General features: G+C 53.2%; 2 protein-coding genes and 2 non-coding genes across 4 annotated transcripts in view; all 4 read left to right on the forward strand.

Annotated features, from left to right (window-relative positions):
* The first annotated feature begins 498 nt into the window (after window positions 1-498).
* Arl5c (ARF like GTPase 5C) lies at window positions 499-5,523 on the forward strand. Its single transcript, XM_029483557.2, has 5 exons — window positions 499-604; window positions 1,188-1,335; window positions 2,047-2,130; window positions 3,114-3,265; window positions 4,870-5,523. Exons 1-5 carry the CDS (start codon window positions 534-536, stop codon window positions 4,916-4,918), a joined length of 504 nt encoding a protein of 167 aa, XP_029339417.2. The 5' UTR covers window positions 499-533; the 3' UTR covers window positions 4,919-5,523.
* A 670-nt stretch (window positions 5,524-6,193) lies between these two features.
* Trnac-gca (transfer RNA cysteine (anticodon GCA)) lies at window positions 6,194-6,265 on the forward strand. Its single transcript has one exon. It is a non-coding gene; the product is annotated as a tRNA-Cys (tRNA).
* Window positions 6,266-6,882: 617 nt separating this feature from the next.
* On the forward strand, window positions 6,883-6,954 carry Trnac-gca (transfer RNA cysteine (anticodon GCA)). Its single transcript has one exon. It is a non-coding gene; the product is annotated as a tRNA-Cys (tRNA).
* A 1,805-nt stretch (window positions 6,955-8,759) lies between these two features.
* The window catches only part of Plxdc1 (plexin domain containing 1), a 64,256-nt gene continuing 57,196 nt past the window's right edge, over window positions 8,760-15,819 (forward strand). Inside the window, exon 1 of the mRNA XM_029483007.2 lies at window positions 8,760-8,916. Within this exon, the coding sequence (XP_029338867.1) occupies window positions 8,838-8,916 (79 nt within the window). The 5' untranslated portion in view covers window positions 8,760-8,837. The remainder of the gene's footprint in view (window positions 8,917-15,819) is intronic.

The following is a 15,819-nucleotide window of genomic DNA, read 5'->3' on the forward strand; positions in this document are numbered from 1 at the left end:
CTGCCTGCTCTCCTCCCACAAGTCCCGCGCCCCCCACCTTGACCCCGCGCTTCAGTGTACCCAGTGCACAGGGGTGGGAGAGCTTTCTGCCCCTGACCCCACCACCCAGCTGAGCTGTGTGGGCCCCGGAGGGCCCCCAAAGTCAGTTTCCTGAGATTGTGATTTAGAGCCCAGCGTGCTTCGGACCCCTTAGAAGGTCGCTGTCTAGAAATGTAGACGGAGGTGGGGTAGGGGGTCAGGAGGGGTGCAGGGGTCCGGTCGGATGGCAAGTGAAACGGTACAGTCCTCGGCAGAGGTCTCCCGGGACCGCGTTTCTCTGAGCATCCTAGGAAATTGGGGGCGGGGGGAGCGCACACAGAAAGCTGAGATACCGAGCTTTAGCTCGGAGATTGCCAAGGGATGGGTGGAGCCGGGAGAGAAGGTATCCATCCAGGCAGGGGCAGAGGGTGAGGAAGAGGCCAGGACCAGAAGCCTACTAGGGACACCCACGCCCGTAGTCATCCTGGTTGGCTCTGACCTTGCCCTTCCCCTTGATGCCTCCAGAGCACAAAGTCATTATCGTGGGACTGGACAATGCAGGGAAGACCACCATTCTCTACCAGTTGTAAGTAACTACTCGGTGGACAGAGTGGGCTGGGCCTCACACTAGACTGATAGTCATTTGCACCAATCACCAGAGCCCTTCCCTGGGTTCGTGGGTAGTTGTAGACAAGAAGAATGATGGGAGGACGCTGGTGTGACCTTCCTGATTTAGTGGCTGCCGGCCTGGATTTGGATCCCGCTAGCAATGGGCGACTTCAGGTCCCACGGCCTCCCGCGATCTACCCTGCCAAACACATTTCAGTCCTGGCAGGTGTGGAATGCCAGGCTGTTTCTCGCCTCGCTGCTCTTGGCTCCCCCTGGCGGCAGGACCCTTATCTTCTCACCCTTGCCCCTTACACTTGGTTAACTTCGGTCTTCTACTTCAAATCCCAGCCAGGGAGGATGGGAGCTCTGCCAGGCCAGGCCACACTCGGACAAACTCAGACCTTTCTCTCCCCATATCAACGACAGGACGTGGGCCTTGCCCAGTGCTTGGTCACCCAGAGCTGAGTTGTTCCGGGTTGGACTCAGCTGCTTTGAGAGTAGAGGGTCTGAGCTGAGAGTGAACTGGGCAACGACCTTAGGCCCTTCTCTTGCCTCCCCAGCCTGACCAATGAGGTTGTTCACACCTGCTCCACCATTGGGAGCAACGTGGAAGAAATTGTTCTTCAGAAGACTCACTTCCTCATGTGGGACCTAGGGGGCCAGGAGGCGCTGCGCTCCACCTGGGACACTTACTACTCTAATGCTGAGGTAAGGGGGTAGCCAGGTCGGGGAGGTCAAAGAGGTGGCTGAGCGTTAGCCTGTTAGTCACCTGCCATATTCTCTGAGCCTTCTGGCACCTGGGACATGACTGAATGGAGGGCACTTCAGGTCACTTCAGCTGAGAGGCAATTATAATAAAGGCTGTGTCAAATAATACGGTACGGCATCTGGTAAGACATCTAAAAAATTACTTATTTATTTAGTGTATTAGAGTACACTGTAGCTGTCTTCAGACTCACCAGAAAAGGGCAACCCACTACAGGTGGTTGTGAGCCATCATGTGGTTGCTGGGAATTGAACTCCTCTGGAAGAGCAGTCAGTGCTCTTAACCTCTGAGCCATCTCTCCAACCCAAGACTTTTAGATCCTAAAAACAAAAGATAAAAGAAGAAATAAAAAATTAAATATATAAATATGATAAAGATTTGTGCCTATAACCCCAACACTCGGGGAACTGGGACAGGAGACTCATAAGCTCCAGGCCATCCTGGTTTATATACTAGGAGTTGTCTCCAAAGAATAAAATATAAGGTGATTAAAAATGGACCCAGCCTGGTGAGACTGGCAGAATGGGACCCACAGGTCCTTTCCAGTGGAGCTGGCACACGGGCAGGGCAGAGGCCAGTGATCAGAACCACTTGTAGGAAGCATGTTCACCAAAAAGAAAGCTTGCAGCTCATATCTCAATCCTGCTGGACAGTTTGTCATCCTTGTGATAGACAGCACAGACCGGAATCGGCTGCTCACCACCCGGGAGGAGCTGTATAAGATGCTGGCCCATGAGGTAAGCCTCCCCCCCCCTGCCCCCCCAACTCAGGAAGCCATCCAGTGAGATTAGCTGTGTACTCTCAGACTGGTCACACACCCTCTCTGAGGTTCATTTCTTTTCTTTCTTTTGTTTTTGTTTTCTTCGAGACAGGGTTTCTCTGTGTAGCCCTGGCTGTCCTGGAACTCACTCTGTAGACCAGGCTGGTCTTGAACTCAGAAATCCGCCTGCCTCTGCCTCCCAAGTGCTGGGATTAAGGTTCATTTCTGAGATGCTAATTTGAGAGCCCTATCCTTGTAACATGGGGAGAGCTAGTTTACTACAGATAAAGGGTTCTGTCAGTGCCCTCAGAACCACTGCGCACAGCTTCTGGCTCAAAGGCTAATCTCACCTCTCACCCATTGTGAGACCCTGAGAAAGCTGTTTCATTTCTAATAAGTTGCTCCACTTCTAGTAAATTGGACCATTAGATCCCATCTCACAATGGGAGTGGTGGCTTTTGCCTACATTCTGGGCAACTGAAGCAGATTGTCATGAGGTTGAAGCCAGCCTGGGCTCCATATTGAGTTCCAGGCCAGCCTGGGTTACACAATAAGATTTTGTTTTGAAAAAACAAAATGGACAGAGGTGGCACATGCCTTTAATCCCAGCACTTGGGAGGTAGAGGCAGGCAGATCTCTGAGTTTGAGGCCAGCCTGGTCTACAGAGTGAGTTCCAGGACAGCCAGGGCTACACAGAGAAACCCTGCTTCAGGGGGGGAAAAATCCTAAAAAACAAAACTACCAATGTCTGAGGTTCTTGCAAGCATCCCGTGAGTGGTTGGAATGTGCTCTGAGAGCTGTGGCTTCATTAGATGGGCTGCTGATGTCAGGGTGGGCCTCCACCTCTGTCCCCCCTGGCATGGGCCTCTCTCTAGGACAGTGGGGCAGGGATCCTAGAGGACTGTGGGAGGGATGCTGCACTGGCTGGCTGGCTGACCTGGGCGGGTCTTCTGCCTACAGGCACTTCAAGATGCTTCAGTGCTGATCTTTGCCAACAAGCAGGATGTGAAAGACTCCATGACCACAGCAGAGATCTCCCAGTTTCTCACACTCATTGCCATCAAAGACCACCCGTGGCATATCCAGGGCTGCTGTGCTCTCACAGGAGAAGGGTCAGTCCCCCACCCCCACCTGCCCTGGCCCATCCAATGGGCAGAAGGTTACAGGAACCTTGTAACCCCTTGTTTCTTTCCAGTAAGAATCTGGCCCACATTTGGCTCTAGGCCCAGTAAGATGGACACAGGTCCACAGCTAAGGTGCTGCGAGCTTGCAGAGTGCCTATGCTCCAAGGGCTTGCTCTAATAATGGTAAAGGCTAAGACTCCCCAGAAACAACAGTGATTTTAGGGACTGAGAAACTCTTTGGAGAAAGTGAAATGGATAATGTGAAGAGAGTCAAGGGTTAGTCTGGTTTTGACTCAAGGGCAGGGGATAGCTAGGACCCAAGAAGAAGAAGAGAAGGAAGAAGAAGGAGGAGGAGGAGAAGAAGGAGAAGAGGAAGAGGAAGAGGAAGAGGAAGAGGAAGAAGAAGAAGAAGAAGAAGAAGAAGAAGAAGAAGAAGAAGAAGAAGAAGAAGAAGAAGAAGAAGAAAGAAGAAGAAGAAGAAGAAGAGGAAAATGGTGGCTAGAAAACTAGGCAGAAAATGCCTGCCTTGGAGCTGGAGGTGTGGCCTCACATGAAGCCCTGAGCTACTGAATACCTGTAATCCCAGCACTTGGGATTACAAGAGGATTATTAGTTCAAGGTTATCCTCCACTGTATGGTGAGAGGCTAGCCTGGGCTACATATCAAGGGCCTGCCACAAAAACTAAAACCAAAACAAAGAAACAAAGTGATAAACAGGGAGATGGAGAAAGGAGAAGATTAGAAATAGATGGGGGAAGCTCACAACTTTGTGTGTCTGTGTGTCTCTGTGTGTGTGTGTGTCTGTGCATGTGTGTGTGCGTGTGTGTGTGTGTGTGCGTGCAAGTGCATTTGCCCTTGCATGGATCAGGATCAAATACTTCAGGGCATGAAGGCCTTGCATGAGACCTGGAGAATTCCTTTCATCTCTCCTGTCTGGACACATTTTTGATGAAAAGGAAACTTTAAATAAGTAAATCCAAGGGATCACGGAATTTCCAGCCATATGCTTGTCACCTGACCCCATTAGGGACTCTCATGTTCCAATCTGCAGTCTAGTTCACAGTACTCCCTCCCTCACATACACACACACACACACACACACAGACACACACACACACACAGTGCCATACCCTGGGCCAGGCAAGGCTGGGTGATGACAGACAAGGCCATGCTTCCATCTTTGTTCCGGAGGTGTTTCTCACTTCTGGGGGAGCCTCTTCCCACGCCTTTGAGGTCACCCTGCCACTGCCCCTAGTGACAAAGCAGGACAACAAAAAGGCTTGTCCAGAGACACTGCTCAGTAGCCCAGGAAGGAGAGTCTGCGCAGTGCCTTCTCAGAGGAGCCTCACAGGGGCCTCTCTGACTCAGTGAGCCCGGTCAGATGACTGCTTCTCTCCAGGAGCCTCAGCCTCCAAGCACAGTGGGTGCCCGATGTGTTCTGGAACTCAGCTCAATTCCATTCTACCATTAAGTGATTGAATATAAACCTTGGCTCCCCTCTCAGTCTGTCTCAGGCAGACGCTTGGCGTTTTCCAGCCATCATCTTATGGGAAATGCTGACAGTCCTTCCTTCCATTCCTCCCTCCCTGCAGGCTGCCAGCTGGGCTCCAGTGGATGCAAGCTCAGGCCACCGCCAACTGATGTCCTAGCCTGAGGCCAACCAGAAACCGAATGACTAGCACCAGTGAGAAACACCAGTCATTTGTTGGTGGAAAGAGGGTGGCTATGGACAAAAAGATTACTACAGTCCTCTCAACTGTCACTGAGAGCTGGATCAAAGACTTCAAGTTGGTGCAGACAAGACTACAGATGAAGCTGTCTGCCCACTCCATCACTGCTGGTGTGAAGAGAGACACCAGGGAACTTACTGCGGGGTGTTGGGGGCACCAGGTCTCTCCCAGTCCTCACCTGTCTTCTCGGCAAGCAAGAGATATTTGACATTTCCCCCTATCCACTGGACGAAGGAGATTCCGATAAAGGAGGCAATAGGACCCGGTCAAAAGCTGGGGGCATGGGGGTGGGGGTGGGAGGTGGAGAGTTGATGAATGGGAGGACAGAACATTCCAGACTGACGCAGTCCCTTACACTGCAGGGTTCCAAGTCCCTCCACCCCCACCCGTTCGCTTTCCTGCTCACTGCTCCCTCTTAGGTGCTAACTCCAGGACCACAGTTTTTGGGTTCTAAGTCACCACGTGGAATCTCCTTCTCTCTTAGCGTCCCTCCAGTGTGAATCCTACTCCTCTAAAATGTCAAAGATCTATAGGACCTACTTATTTTGTCTTTGTGTCATGATTTTTTTTTTAAACATCGCATTATGATTTTAAAATTAAAGATACACAGTAGGTGTCCCTGAAAACGCCTCACTTCTTATTTTTGTCTGTTCCTCATACTGGCTTTTGTTCTTTGCAGAAAGGTTTTGGGGGAAACCCACCTTGGAAATGGGGTGAGGGAGTGGGGACTGCCGCATGGATCCATTTAGCTAGAGACCTTGTCCAAGCTGAAGAGCATTGGCACCAGCTAACCAGAACTGGAGGTGCTGAAGGCTCTTGGCTCTAGTGGGGATAAGTGGCCTGAGAAGGGGACCCCAGTGAGATGGAAAAGCCCCTGAGTCCTTGTGTTAAAGATGGATTGGAGGCCCATGATGTCCTTCTATATTCAGGACAGTATGGCCTTTCCCCTTTTCAAGCAGGTAGGGGACCTCTAAGGCATACTAAGGACCCAGATCTTTAACTTTGTAGTTTTCCTGAGATGTGGTTATGAAGGGAGAGCTTGTGAACTCTAGATAGTTCAGTCAAAATTCGGATTTTCATTAGGTTTTCCTTGATATAACAACAAAAAAATTGAAATACAGTGAATATGACCGTGCGGCTGCTTTATAGAAAGAAATGCATTCTGGTGAAACTAGCTTAGCACATCGGGGGTATAGCTCAGTGGTAGAGCATTTGACTGCAGATCAAGAGGTCCCCGGTTCAAATCCGGGTGCCCCCTCACGGTTACTTGCCGTGTGTGCCTTTTGCTAGCTCATCTAACTTGAGACCTTAGAATGGAGGAGATACGGGAACTCCTCCAGACCACTCTATTTTGCTGGCTTATGCTGTCCTACTGGGGTTGCAGTTAAGTGTTTGTCCCTGGCCGAAATGTGACGCGAGCCTAGTGTCTAAGCCCCACTATATGACTCCCCTAGGCAGCAGCGCGAGACCCGCAGGGCGCGCTGTGCCGGTTGGTGTATTCAGGTGCGGGCGATTTCCACGCCTGTCTCTTAGGGAGATCTGAGTGTCTAGGGTTGGGGTTAGGTTGGAGGCAGACGGTGAGCACAAGTGAGCGTGAGCGTGTAGAAGGGAGAGAGAAGCCGCGGCGGAATTGAAGAGTGGGATCCACCCAGAGGAGCACTGGCGTCGCCTCTATCTTCTGGAGGACGTATTCTTGTGCCTTTGGAAGGAATCTCAGATCACCAAGAAACAGCTTTTGTTTTGAAGCTAGTAATCTGGTAGGTCAGGTCCTTTTGTTTCTTCATAACTTCGAACCAGTCTTCCCTTTTAAAGACACTTTAGTGCGCCTGCGCTAGACTAGCACTAAGTAGTAACTGACGCAAAGCTACCGGCAGAGGGGGTATAGCTCAGTGGTAGAGCATTTGACTGCAGATCAAGAGGTCCCCGGTTCAAATCCGGGTGCCCCCTAGCAAGTTCACACTTTTCTTTGGCAGACTTTATTACGTCCCGCATATTTTTATGGCCAACTCCCAAACAGTCGGGGAGCGGGGACGGTGGTAAGGAACTGGGAATTTCCAGGGCAGTGCCTCTCTGAATGTGACTAGCACCAACACTTGGGCCCATGCTGGACATGAAGATTCTTGGCCTCATCTCTGACCCAGTGAACTATCCCGGGGTGGGGCTAGAAATATGCGTTCTGAGAAGTACTTCCCGTGCATGCTCATGTTCTAGAGGCTTACGGTTAGAAACTTGTCCACGCCGTTTGCTTCTAATATTTCCAAGTTGTTGCTTTTGCCTGAGCTCCAATACAAGACTTTATGAAGAACGGGCACCGAGACTGACCGCGCACGACGACACCAGAATTGAGGCTGGAGGTCCATCTTGGGACACTATAGAGGCCCTCCGCGGCGCCTGCGCGGGCAGTCTCTTAACTCTTCAAGAGATCAGCTAAACTGCAGCCCCGTGGCTCATCACGTGTCCACTGGGTGGCGGTAGGAGGCCACATCTGGAAGGGACGGTTTCTTTGATCCCCCAGGGGCTGTCCTGGAGAATTCAGGCAAGGAATTAGAAATTCAATGGCTGGCTAGGTTTGGTGGGCTCACCCCTGTAATCCCTTCAATAAACTGAATAGTGATCGTGAGTTCGAAACCAACCTGGTCGACGGCGTTAGTCCTTACCTGGAAAATTAACAAAAGTCCCTTCCGTTGCAGGGCTTGCCTTGGCTCAAGGTATTACATAATATTATATTGAGGTCCTGGGGAGGCCACCTCTAGGTTTTTGGACCCAGAGGAGAGTGGCACTGGGATTCATTTCCTTTCTTGGTCCTTCTTTTGACCTCAGTGCCAGACCACTCACCTACTTAAGCCCACACTCTACTTCTGTCCCCAGCTGCAGCCTCTGTCCCAGGAAGCAGCCTCTGCACCCTTTCTTTCCGCACTCTCCAGGTCCCCTACACAGAGGAAGCCAGGGGCCCCTCAGTCCTCTCCACTCTCTAGGCCCCAGTTCTTCTCCTTCCTTCCCACGAAGTAGGTCACAGGCACCTTCGTGCCTTGACCTGATTCCATGCCGTCTATTAAATCTCCTAAATTGCGGGTATTTTTATTCCATACTTGAAGGGGGTTGGGGGAAGTGCCCTATTCCCAGAGTCCGGTAAAGTGTGGTGGCAGTGGGCACCACTTCTGGCTCTGGGTCTTTCTTGGGCTGATCTGGCCTTCCTGTGGAGGGGACACCGAGCTGTTTCAAAGTGGGAATGTGCCAGTCTCGAGCACCTACATGTCTGCTGGACGGGAGTGGGGTGTGGGTTTGGGGTGAAATGGGGTGGGGTCGGTGCTGGAGATGGGCTGTGAAGCAGTCAACTGGGGAGACGCAATTCGTGCCTCTTCTGGGGTAGAAGCTGGGGGGGGGGGCGCGGCTCGACTGCGGGAGATTCCTGGTGCGTGTCTGTGTGTGCACTAATGTAGAACACCAGGAAGCCACAGAAGTACAAGGACTAGCTCAGAAAGTGGCATGCTCTTGGGATGGGTGGTGGGAGCCAACGGCCCAAGTAGGGGCGCTTCCTGGGGCCCTTCACCTCGGCCTTTTCCTTAGGTTTCTGGGACAGCGGGGTTCTCTCCGTAACCAGAGATGTCCCGGCGCGGTCCCGGGTCCTGTGGGTGCGGCGCGAGACTCCGGGAGGCGGGGACCCCAGCGTTGCGCCCCGCCCTCTGGGTCCTCCCGCCCGCGCTCCCCAAGGCCGCAGCGCCGTGCTTCGCTCGCCGTGCCCGCTCCGCACCCGCTCCCCGCTCGCCCAGCCCCGGGCTGCTCCCTCTGCAGCTGCCGCCGCGCGAACCCGGAGGTCGTCCGCGCCCACCATGCGGGCTCAGCTCTGGTTGCTGCAGTTGCTGCTACTCCGCGGGGCCGCGCGCGCGCTCAGTCCCGCAACACCCGCAGGTAGGACGCGCAGCCAGGGCAGGTGAAAACCCGCCAGCGGGACCTGGGTCCTGTCCTCAGGACGCCAGGGACAGGGGACAAGGACCCTACTTTCTCTGTGTGCGCACAGAGGGTGCGCATCTCCTACTGCTGTCGGAAGGACGTGGAGGGACCCAGGCCAGGGTCTCCAGAATAGTCACAGGCACCGGCGATCATTTCAGAGAGGCGTTTGCTTTTCTTTTCCATGCTCTTCCCTGCTGCCTCCCTCAGCTGCTCTAGGTGGGGTCCCAGTTGGGCTTGTGACTGCGTGGGAGTCGCCGGGAGGATGGGAGACATCCTGGCACCAGCCTGGCCGTCTAACTTGCTTTCCCTACCTATTGCGTACTGGTGGAGAGGCAGGGACCCCAGGAAAAAGCAGCCTGCTGCTCCCCGATCTCTCAGGGTCAAGGGTCCCCTTCTCCCCCCTGCTAGGTTCTGCTCAGTTCTCAGTTGCACAGGCTGAGCATGGAGGTAAGGGGGGTGAGGGTGGAGGAGCTTCCATTCTGCACACTCCTCTTTCCTCTAGACCAGTTTCTCAAGCCATTCCTTCCTCTTGGGGTCCTTTCAGAGATCTACTTTGAATCCCTCGTGTTATCAAGAAAGGCCGGTTTTTTTTAAAAAAAATATATCGTTTAGTTTCTGCACCCAGGCTTTCTCGGGGAAATAAGGGTGATTTCACAAGCTCCTTATAAGGGAAGTGAGTGTCCCACACTTGGGGTCAGGGATGGGATAGTTCATGGGGCGCTGCTGTGGGCTGTTGTGTCAGCATGGTGCCTAACTGTGTTCTTGACTTTGATGGTCATGGTAGGTAGTCCAAAAGAATCTGGGTTGGGATGAGATGGTACGGGTGGAGGATACTGGTGGTGACTGCGGGGGGCAGAGGACAGAGAAGTCACATGTCCAGAGACTAGTGTGGACCCATCGGTGTTCATGGTGGCTCCCACAGAAGGTAGCTGAGCACTTGGCTTTTAGTTCTGTTGTCTCACTTGCTGTGTGACCTTGGGCAAGTTACTTACTTTCTCTGGGCTTGGTTTTTGATGTATAAAAAGAGGTTCTTGACAAATATCTTTGGCTCTTGAAGGTGGAGTTATGAAAGATTTTTTTTTCCCCTTAAGATATTCTTTCCTTCTCAAACAGGTACGGACAACTGATAATTTATTTTAAAATGGTATCTAGGAAGGGACTGAGTGGGTTAAGTCCTGAGTTCTTTTCAGCCTTAGCCTGGTGTGTTTCCTGAACTCAGATATGGCTGGGTTGATGAGGAATTTGGGCCGAGGAGAGGGTTGAGGAAGGGAGCTGGCTACATCAGGGGACCCAGAGACAAGAGTTACTTTTGTAAGTACAGACTACTTAGCCGTCTCTGCTTTTAGATTCATCTAGAAGACATCGGGCATCTGCAGCAAGTGAGACTGAGGTTAAACCCTAGGAAGCTGTAAAAGGCCGTCAGGGCAATTATTGACTCATCCCAGGTTGGGCTGGGTTTGGTAATGAGGTTTTGTAGAGGCCATCTGAGGATGTGTGGGAATGGGGAAGGCTGGGAGGGGTCCTTCAAGGAGCCTGGCTGCTTGCTCTGTATAATAGAGCCCCTGAGGTCAATGAGGGGGTGGGAGTGGGGGACCCAAGGAGGCCTAGCTCCACCTGGGGCAATGGTGTCCCTGTCAGGGCTGGTGTTTCTCCATCCCTACAGTCTTGTTCCCACCATCATCCTTACAAGGGACACAGGAGGCATCGATGACCTGAAGAAGGAAGGAGTCTACTGAGGAGAGCCCAGAAGCAGCCTGTAGTCAGGCAGAGAGGAAGATGGCCTCCAGGCCTAGGAAGGGGTCACTGACGGTCTGGTCCCAGAGAAACCAGAGACATCCAGGATACACACAGAAGGGAGAATCTTTCAGGCAGCCATTTTGGAAACTCACAAGGAATCCCTGCAGTCACCCATGTTCTGAGCCAAGGTTGCTTGTCTCTAGAGTCGGGGCCGAACAGATGTTTTATAGCCCAACCAACCTTAATCTGCTTTCAGTTTCCTCCTTGCCCACCAGGGGCCTCCCAATAAACTAATATACTGTTGACTAAAATTCAGATTCCTCACAATGGCTTCTGGGATTGCTGCTCTTCCTGTCAGCTGCAGGCTCCCCTCCTCAGAGAGTTCTACCCTGCTGGGAGGGCCTGGGCAGCCACCATACTGTCCTGGTTCACTGTGCTGTGTCTACGTGAAGACGTGCAGAGTGTTTGTGCTCAGGACCATGCCCTCCTGTCACTGAGAACTCCTCCACGCCCCCCTCACACCCCACACCCCCCCCCCACACCTTGTGTGGAAATCTGCTTAATAAATGTGTGTGGGAAAGCTGGGCACGGTGGGCCACACTGAGAGCAAGGCCACTTGGAGGAAAAAGGATCTCAAGTTCAAGGTCCTCTTCAGCTACATAGTGAGTTCAAGGCCAGCCTCCTACACAAAGCAGCCAGGTGACCCTGTTTAAACAAAACAAAACAGTTCAACAGTGAGTACACAGGTGCTTCTGACTGAACCCTTGAGGTAATCCTCAGAAAGCAGAGCCCCATCCCCCACCGCACCCTACCCCACCCCTTCTGCTACCTTATGTCCCTTTTTCTTGTGCACACTTTTAATCTCCAAGGTGAGGGGCAGGGTCTCACCAGGAGGGGCTTTATATCAGGAGGTGGGATTTGTTAGGCCTGGGACAACCTTGTGTGACCTTGTATGAGGCAAAGACCAGGATTTGGAGGCACAGTGTCATGTAGCCCCGGCTGGCTTTGAACTCACTTGTAACTGAGGATGGCCTTGACTTTCTGCCCCCACCCGACAGCACTGGGTAATGGGATTCCAGGCGTAATGCCATCATGTCATGTTAATAGAGCCCTGGAGAATTGAACCCAGAGCTTCTGGCATGCTAGGTGACATGCGAGGTGAACACTCTACCCACTGAGCTACAGCCCCCCCCTGAGCTGAGCTACAGCCCCCCCCTGAGCTACAGCCCCCCCTGAGCTACAGCCCCCCCACTGAGCTACAGCCCCCCCCTGAGCTGAGCTACAGCCCCCCCCTGAGCTGAGCTACAGCCCCCCCCTGAGCTACAGCCCCCCCTGAGCTACAGCCCCCCCACTGAGCTACAGCCCCCCCCTGAGCTGAGCTACAGCCCCCCCCCGAGCTACAGCCCCCCCTGAGCTACAGCCCCCCCCACTGAGCTACAGCCCCCCCCCTGAGCTGAGCTACACCCCCCCCTGAGCTGAGCTACAGCCCCCCCTGAGCTGAGCTACCCCCCCCTGAGCTGAGCTACAGCCCCCCCCCTGAGCTGAGCTACACCCCCCCTGAGCTGAGCTACAGCCCCCCCCTGAGCTGAGCTACAGCCCCCCCCCTGAGCTGAGCTACCCCCCCCCCTGAGCTGAGCTACAGCCCCCCCCCTGAGCTGAGCTACACCCCCCCCCTGAGCTGAGCTACAGCCCCCCCCTGAGCTACAGCCCCCCCCAGCACTGCCTGGGAGGTTGGTCTTGCCGGCTGGTTTGTGTCGATGGTTTGCTGAAGATTCAACCTAGCAAGTGATAAGAACTGTCCTCACCTCATCTTGTCTGTCAGAGACGGAGGCTTCCAGAGAGCCTGTAAACTGTGGCATTCTGGTTCAAGGTTGGGCCTCCAGCTTGGTGGCAAACCTGCGGTCTGTCAGTGCCGTGATAGACAGCAGGGCTGTGCCCAAGGGAGGGTCTCAGTCCTAGAGGCTGGGTGCTGAGTTTCTCCCTCCTCCTGCCAGCCTCCCACCCCCTCCACTCACAGGTGCCTCCTGAACACTGGTCCTTGCAGTACCCAGAATTCTAGATGCAGAGGTGACCAAGGGCATGACAGTCCAGGAGGCCAGCTTGGGTGGTGGTGCCCCTGGCATCTGTGTGATGGGGAGAGAAGCCTCAGAGAGACTTTTTGAAGCAATGGCATCTTGTCAGATTTGAAGGATGAGGAAAAGCTCTCGGGGAAGAGGGTTATTTAGGAACACAGTGTTCTTGGCTGAGAAGACTTTGTGAATCTATGGTGGCTGGATGGCAGGCCTAGGTCCTAGAGGGCCAGGAGGGATGTGAGAAAAAGAGGAAGCAGAACCTGGCTATAAGGGCCCTGGGGTCAGATCCAGGGGTGTGGTGAGAGGGACGCAGGAATGATGGACCACATGGGCATAAGAGCTCTCGGATCAGCTGCAGGGGTGCGGTGAGAGGGATGCAGGAATGATGGATCACATGGGTCTTCCATGCGGCTTGCTCTAGCTCGAGTGTGTGGGCAACTGGCATACCGGGTGGAAGGTGAAATGGATACCCAGAGAGAGCATCAGCAGCCAGAACAATATGGTGGCAGTATGGCTAGCTTGAGTTGTGTCAGGCCCCGGGTGGTGCAACCCAACTCCTCTTCAGCCCTGCTCACACTGCAGCAGGGCTGTGCCAGATCAGGGGCTGGGGGCATGATCCTTGTACTCCTCTATATACAGTCCTGGCTGACCCAAAACTAGCTCTGTAGGCCAGGGTGGCCTTGAACTCACAGAGCTCTGCCTGCCTCTGTCTCCTGAGTGCTGAGTTTGAGAGAGTGCTGCTACACTTGGCCATACTGCACTGTGCTCTATGGTTCTGCCAGACTGAAGCCGGCCGGCCTTAGTTTCAGTCCTGCCATGGAATGAGTGGGTGAGCCAAAGGTGGGTTGTTAGCCTTGTTTTATAAAACATATCTAAAGCTAGTGCCCATCTCCTGGGGTTGATTGGCATGGGGATGAAAGAAAGGATGAAAGATCACTGAGAGTGGCTTTGTCTCCTGGAGCCACTGCTGTCACACCATGCCCTTAGATGGTATAGCCCTGAGTGACAGTTTAGTCTCTGTTCTGGAAGCCAAGGATGGAATGGGAACAGAGAGGCAGAATCAGCACCAAGGGTGCCCAGGGGTGCCCAGACATGCCCTCCATGTAAATCTGTTAGGCTGTAGCTTCCATTAGGCTTCAAGGCTGTGTGCCCAGACATCTATGTGGTCCTGTGCCTATGTGACCAACCAGCTGCACTGACTCCTGGCATGGACTAAGAGGTGACATCTTGCTCATCCAACTGGAAGGGCAGACATGCTGTAGCTGGGGAGACACTTTTGGGGATTCCTAGTTCTGAGCCTCCTCTGCTCTTACTCCGTCATCCTGCATAGAACTCATACCCTTACTCCTAGATGGATGGGATGCCTGAATGGTTTTTACTCAGTACTGGGATCAGCCCTGTTATTGGTGTGATTGTTACACAGAGAAGCTGCAGCTTCAAGAGGAAAGACTGCCAGGTCCTAGCTTAGGGGTGGTGGGCTGGAACGTGGAGCCCAGATATTTTTCACTGCCATCCTGTGGGCCTCCTCCCTCCCTATCCAACATCCCTTTCCAAGGTCAGTCCAAGTCCGTGGTACTTCCTGCCTGTCCTCCACTTGGCTGCCTGTGTGGCTTTCCAGTCCTAGCTCCTGCCCTGCCCTTGGGGACACTTGCAGGAGGACTTGGGGAGAAGGCCACCCAACTCACTACAAACAGACCTGCCACAAACAGCTGTGGCCTTGCTGAGGAGGCCGCTGGGGCAGCTTGCGTGGGGCCGAGTGGTCGACAGCTGCCACCCAGCACTGGGCTTTCAGCCATTCGGTAGATAGCTTGGGGAAGAGGTCAGAGCTGCCCCTCTGCCCATATACTCCAGGAGCATCTGGTTATGATTAGGGGCAGAGACGTGAGAGGGGCCCGGCAAGAGTCCAGCAGGCACCAGCAGCCAAGAATGACTTAATTGGATAAAATGTCTAATGACAAATCAGAGCCCCACAACAGCATCCTGGCTGAGCCTCAGGCCTGGTCCAGCCAAGCCCTGTTTCAATCTCTGTCCTTGCTGCTACCAGAGAGCTATCCCCTAGTGTAGTGTCCTCAATTAAGCAGTGATTGAGCGCTTACTGTTTGCCAGGCACTCTGAGGAGAGCGGAGAGAAGCCTGAGGAGCACACGTCTCCCTGGGAGAGGGCATAAGGTGGCCTCAGGGAGGGGGTCTTGGGCAGGGAGACCCACTAGAAGAGCTTTGGTGAGCAAGACTGGTGGCGTCAGAGGTGGAGAGGAGAGGGGTATCTGACCTAGGACCCAAAATTGATGAAGGTCACAGGCAGGGTGGTTTGTGTCTTTCATATATCCAGTGCAGGAGTGACAATTAGAATGTCACTCCTTTGGGAATGGGAATGGGAATTTGGCCACAGCCTTGGGAACCTTCATATCTCTCTGAAATGAAGAAGGATGCTTTTCAGGATCATTTAGAATTAGTTTATCGGCCCCAAGAGAGCTGTATGCTTGGGAGACCTTCCTCTGTGCGGCCACTTGCCAGTCCTGTGATTGTGACAGACATTACTAATCGATGGTGACAATCGCTGCTGCTACACACAGATGAGGCTTTGGGATTCCTGTCTAGAGTGCTTCTGGTTGCCGCTAATTAATGGGAGATGGCATTTGAGATGAAAAACCTCTCTGCCATCCCAGCTGGCTTCTGGGTCCCTCGTTATACAAGGAAAGTGATTTGCCCAAGGTCAAGCTTGAAATAGTGATGGAGCTAAAACCCTGCCCTTCAGCGGGACAAGGGGTCCGGGTGTGGCAACACACACCTTCAACCCTACATCCTAGGGGCAGATCTCTGCGAAGGCCAGCCTCATTTACATAGCAAGTTCCAAGTCAGCCAGGACTAAGTATCGAAATCCTGTTTCAAAACAAACAAACCAAATCAAGTTAGCAAGGGAGAACAATTTGTTTCCAAGAAGTTTCTGTTAAAGTCCAGAAGGACTCTCAGCTGTCAGAGCCAGTGGGGGAAGGAAGGAGAGTGGGGTGTAACTGGGTCTACTAGGAAGGAGTGTGGGTGTAACTGGGTCTACT

This window comes from Mus caroli, unplaced genomic scaffold, assembly GCF_978045245.1.
Source record: "Mus caroli unplaced genomic scaffold, Mus_caroli_1 scaffold_13, whole genome shotgun sequence".
Lineage (NCBI taxonomy): Eukaryota > Metazoa > Chordata > Mammalia > Rodentia > Muridae > Mus > Mus caroli.

Bases quoted from the DNA above. Each gene is read 5' to 3' on its own strand.
- Arl5c (XM_029483557.2), top strand. From the start codon at position 534: ATGCCTCCAGAGCACAAAGTCATTATCGTGGGACTGGACAATGCAGGG. The intron at 605-1,187 runs GTAAGTAACTAC...TTGCCTCCCCAG, and splicing joins ACCACCATTCTCTACCAGTT to CCTGACCAATGAGGTTGTTC. The intron at 2,131-3,113 runs GTAAGCCTCCCC...TTCTGCCTACAG, and splicing joins ATAAGATGCTGGCCCATGAG to GCACTTCAAGATGCTTCAGT.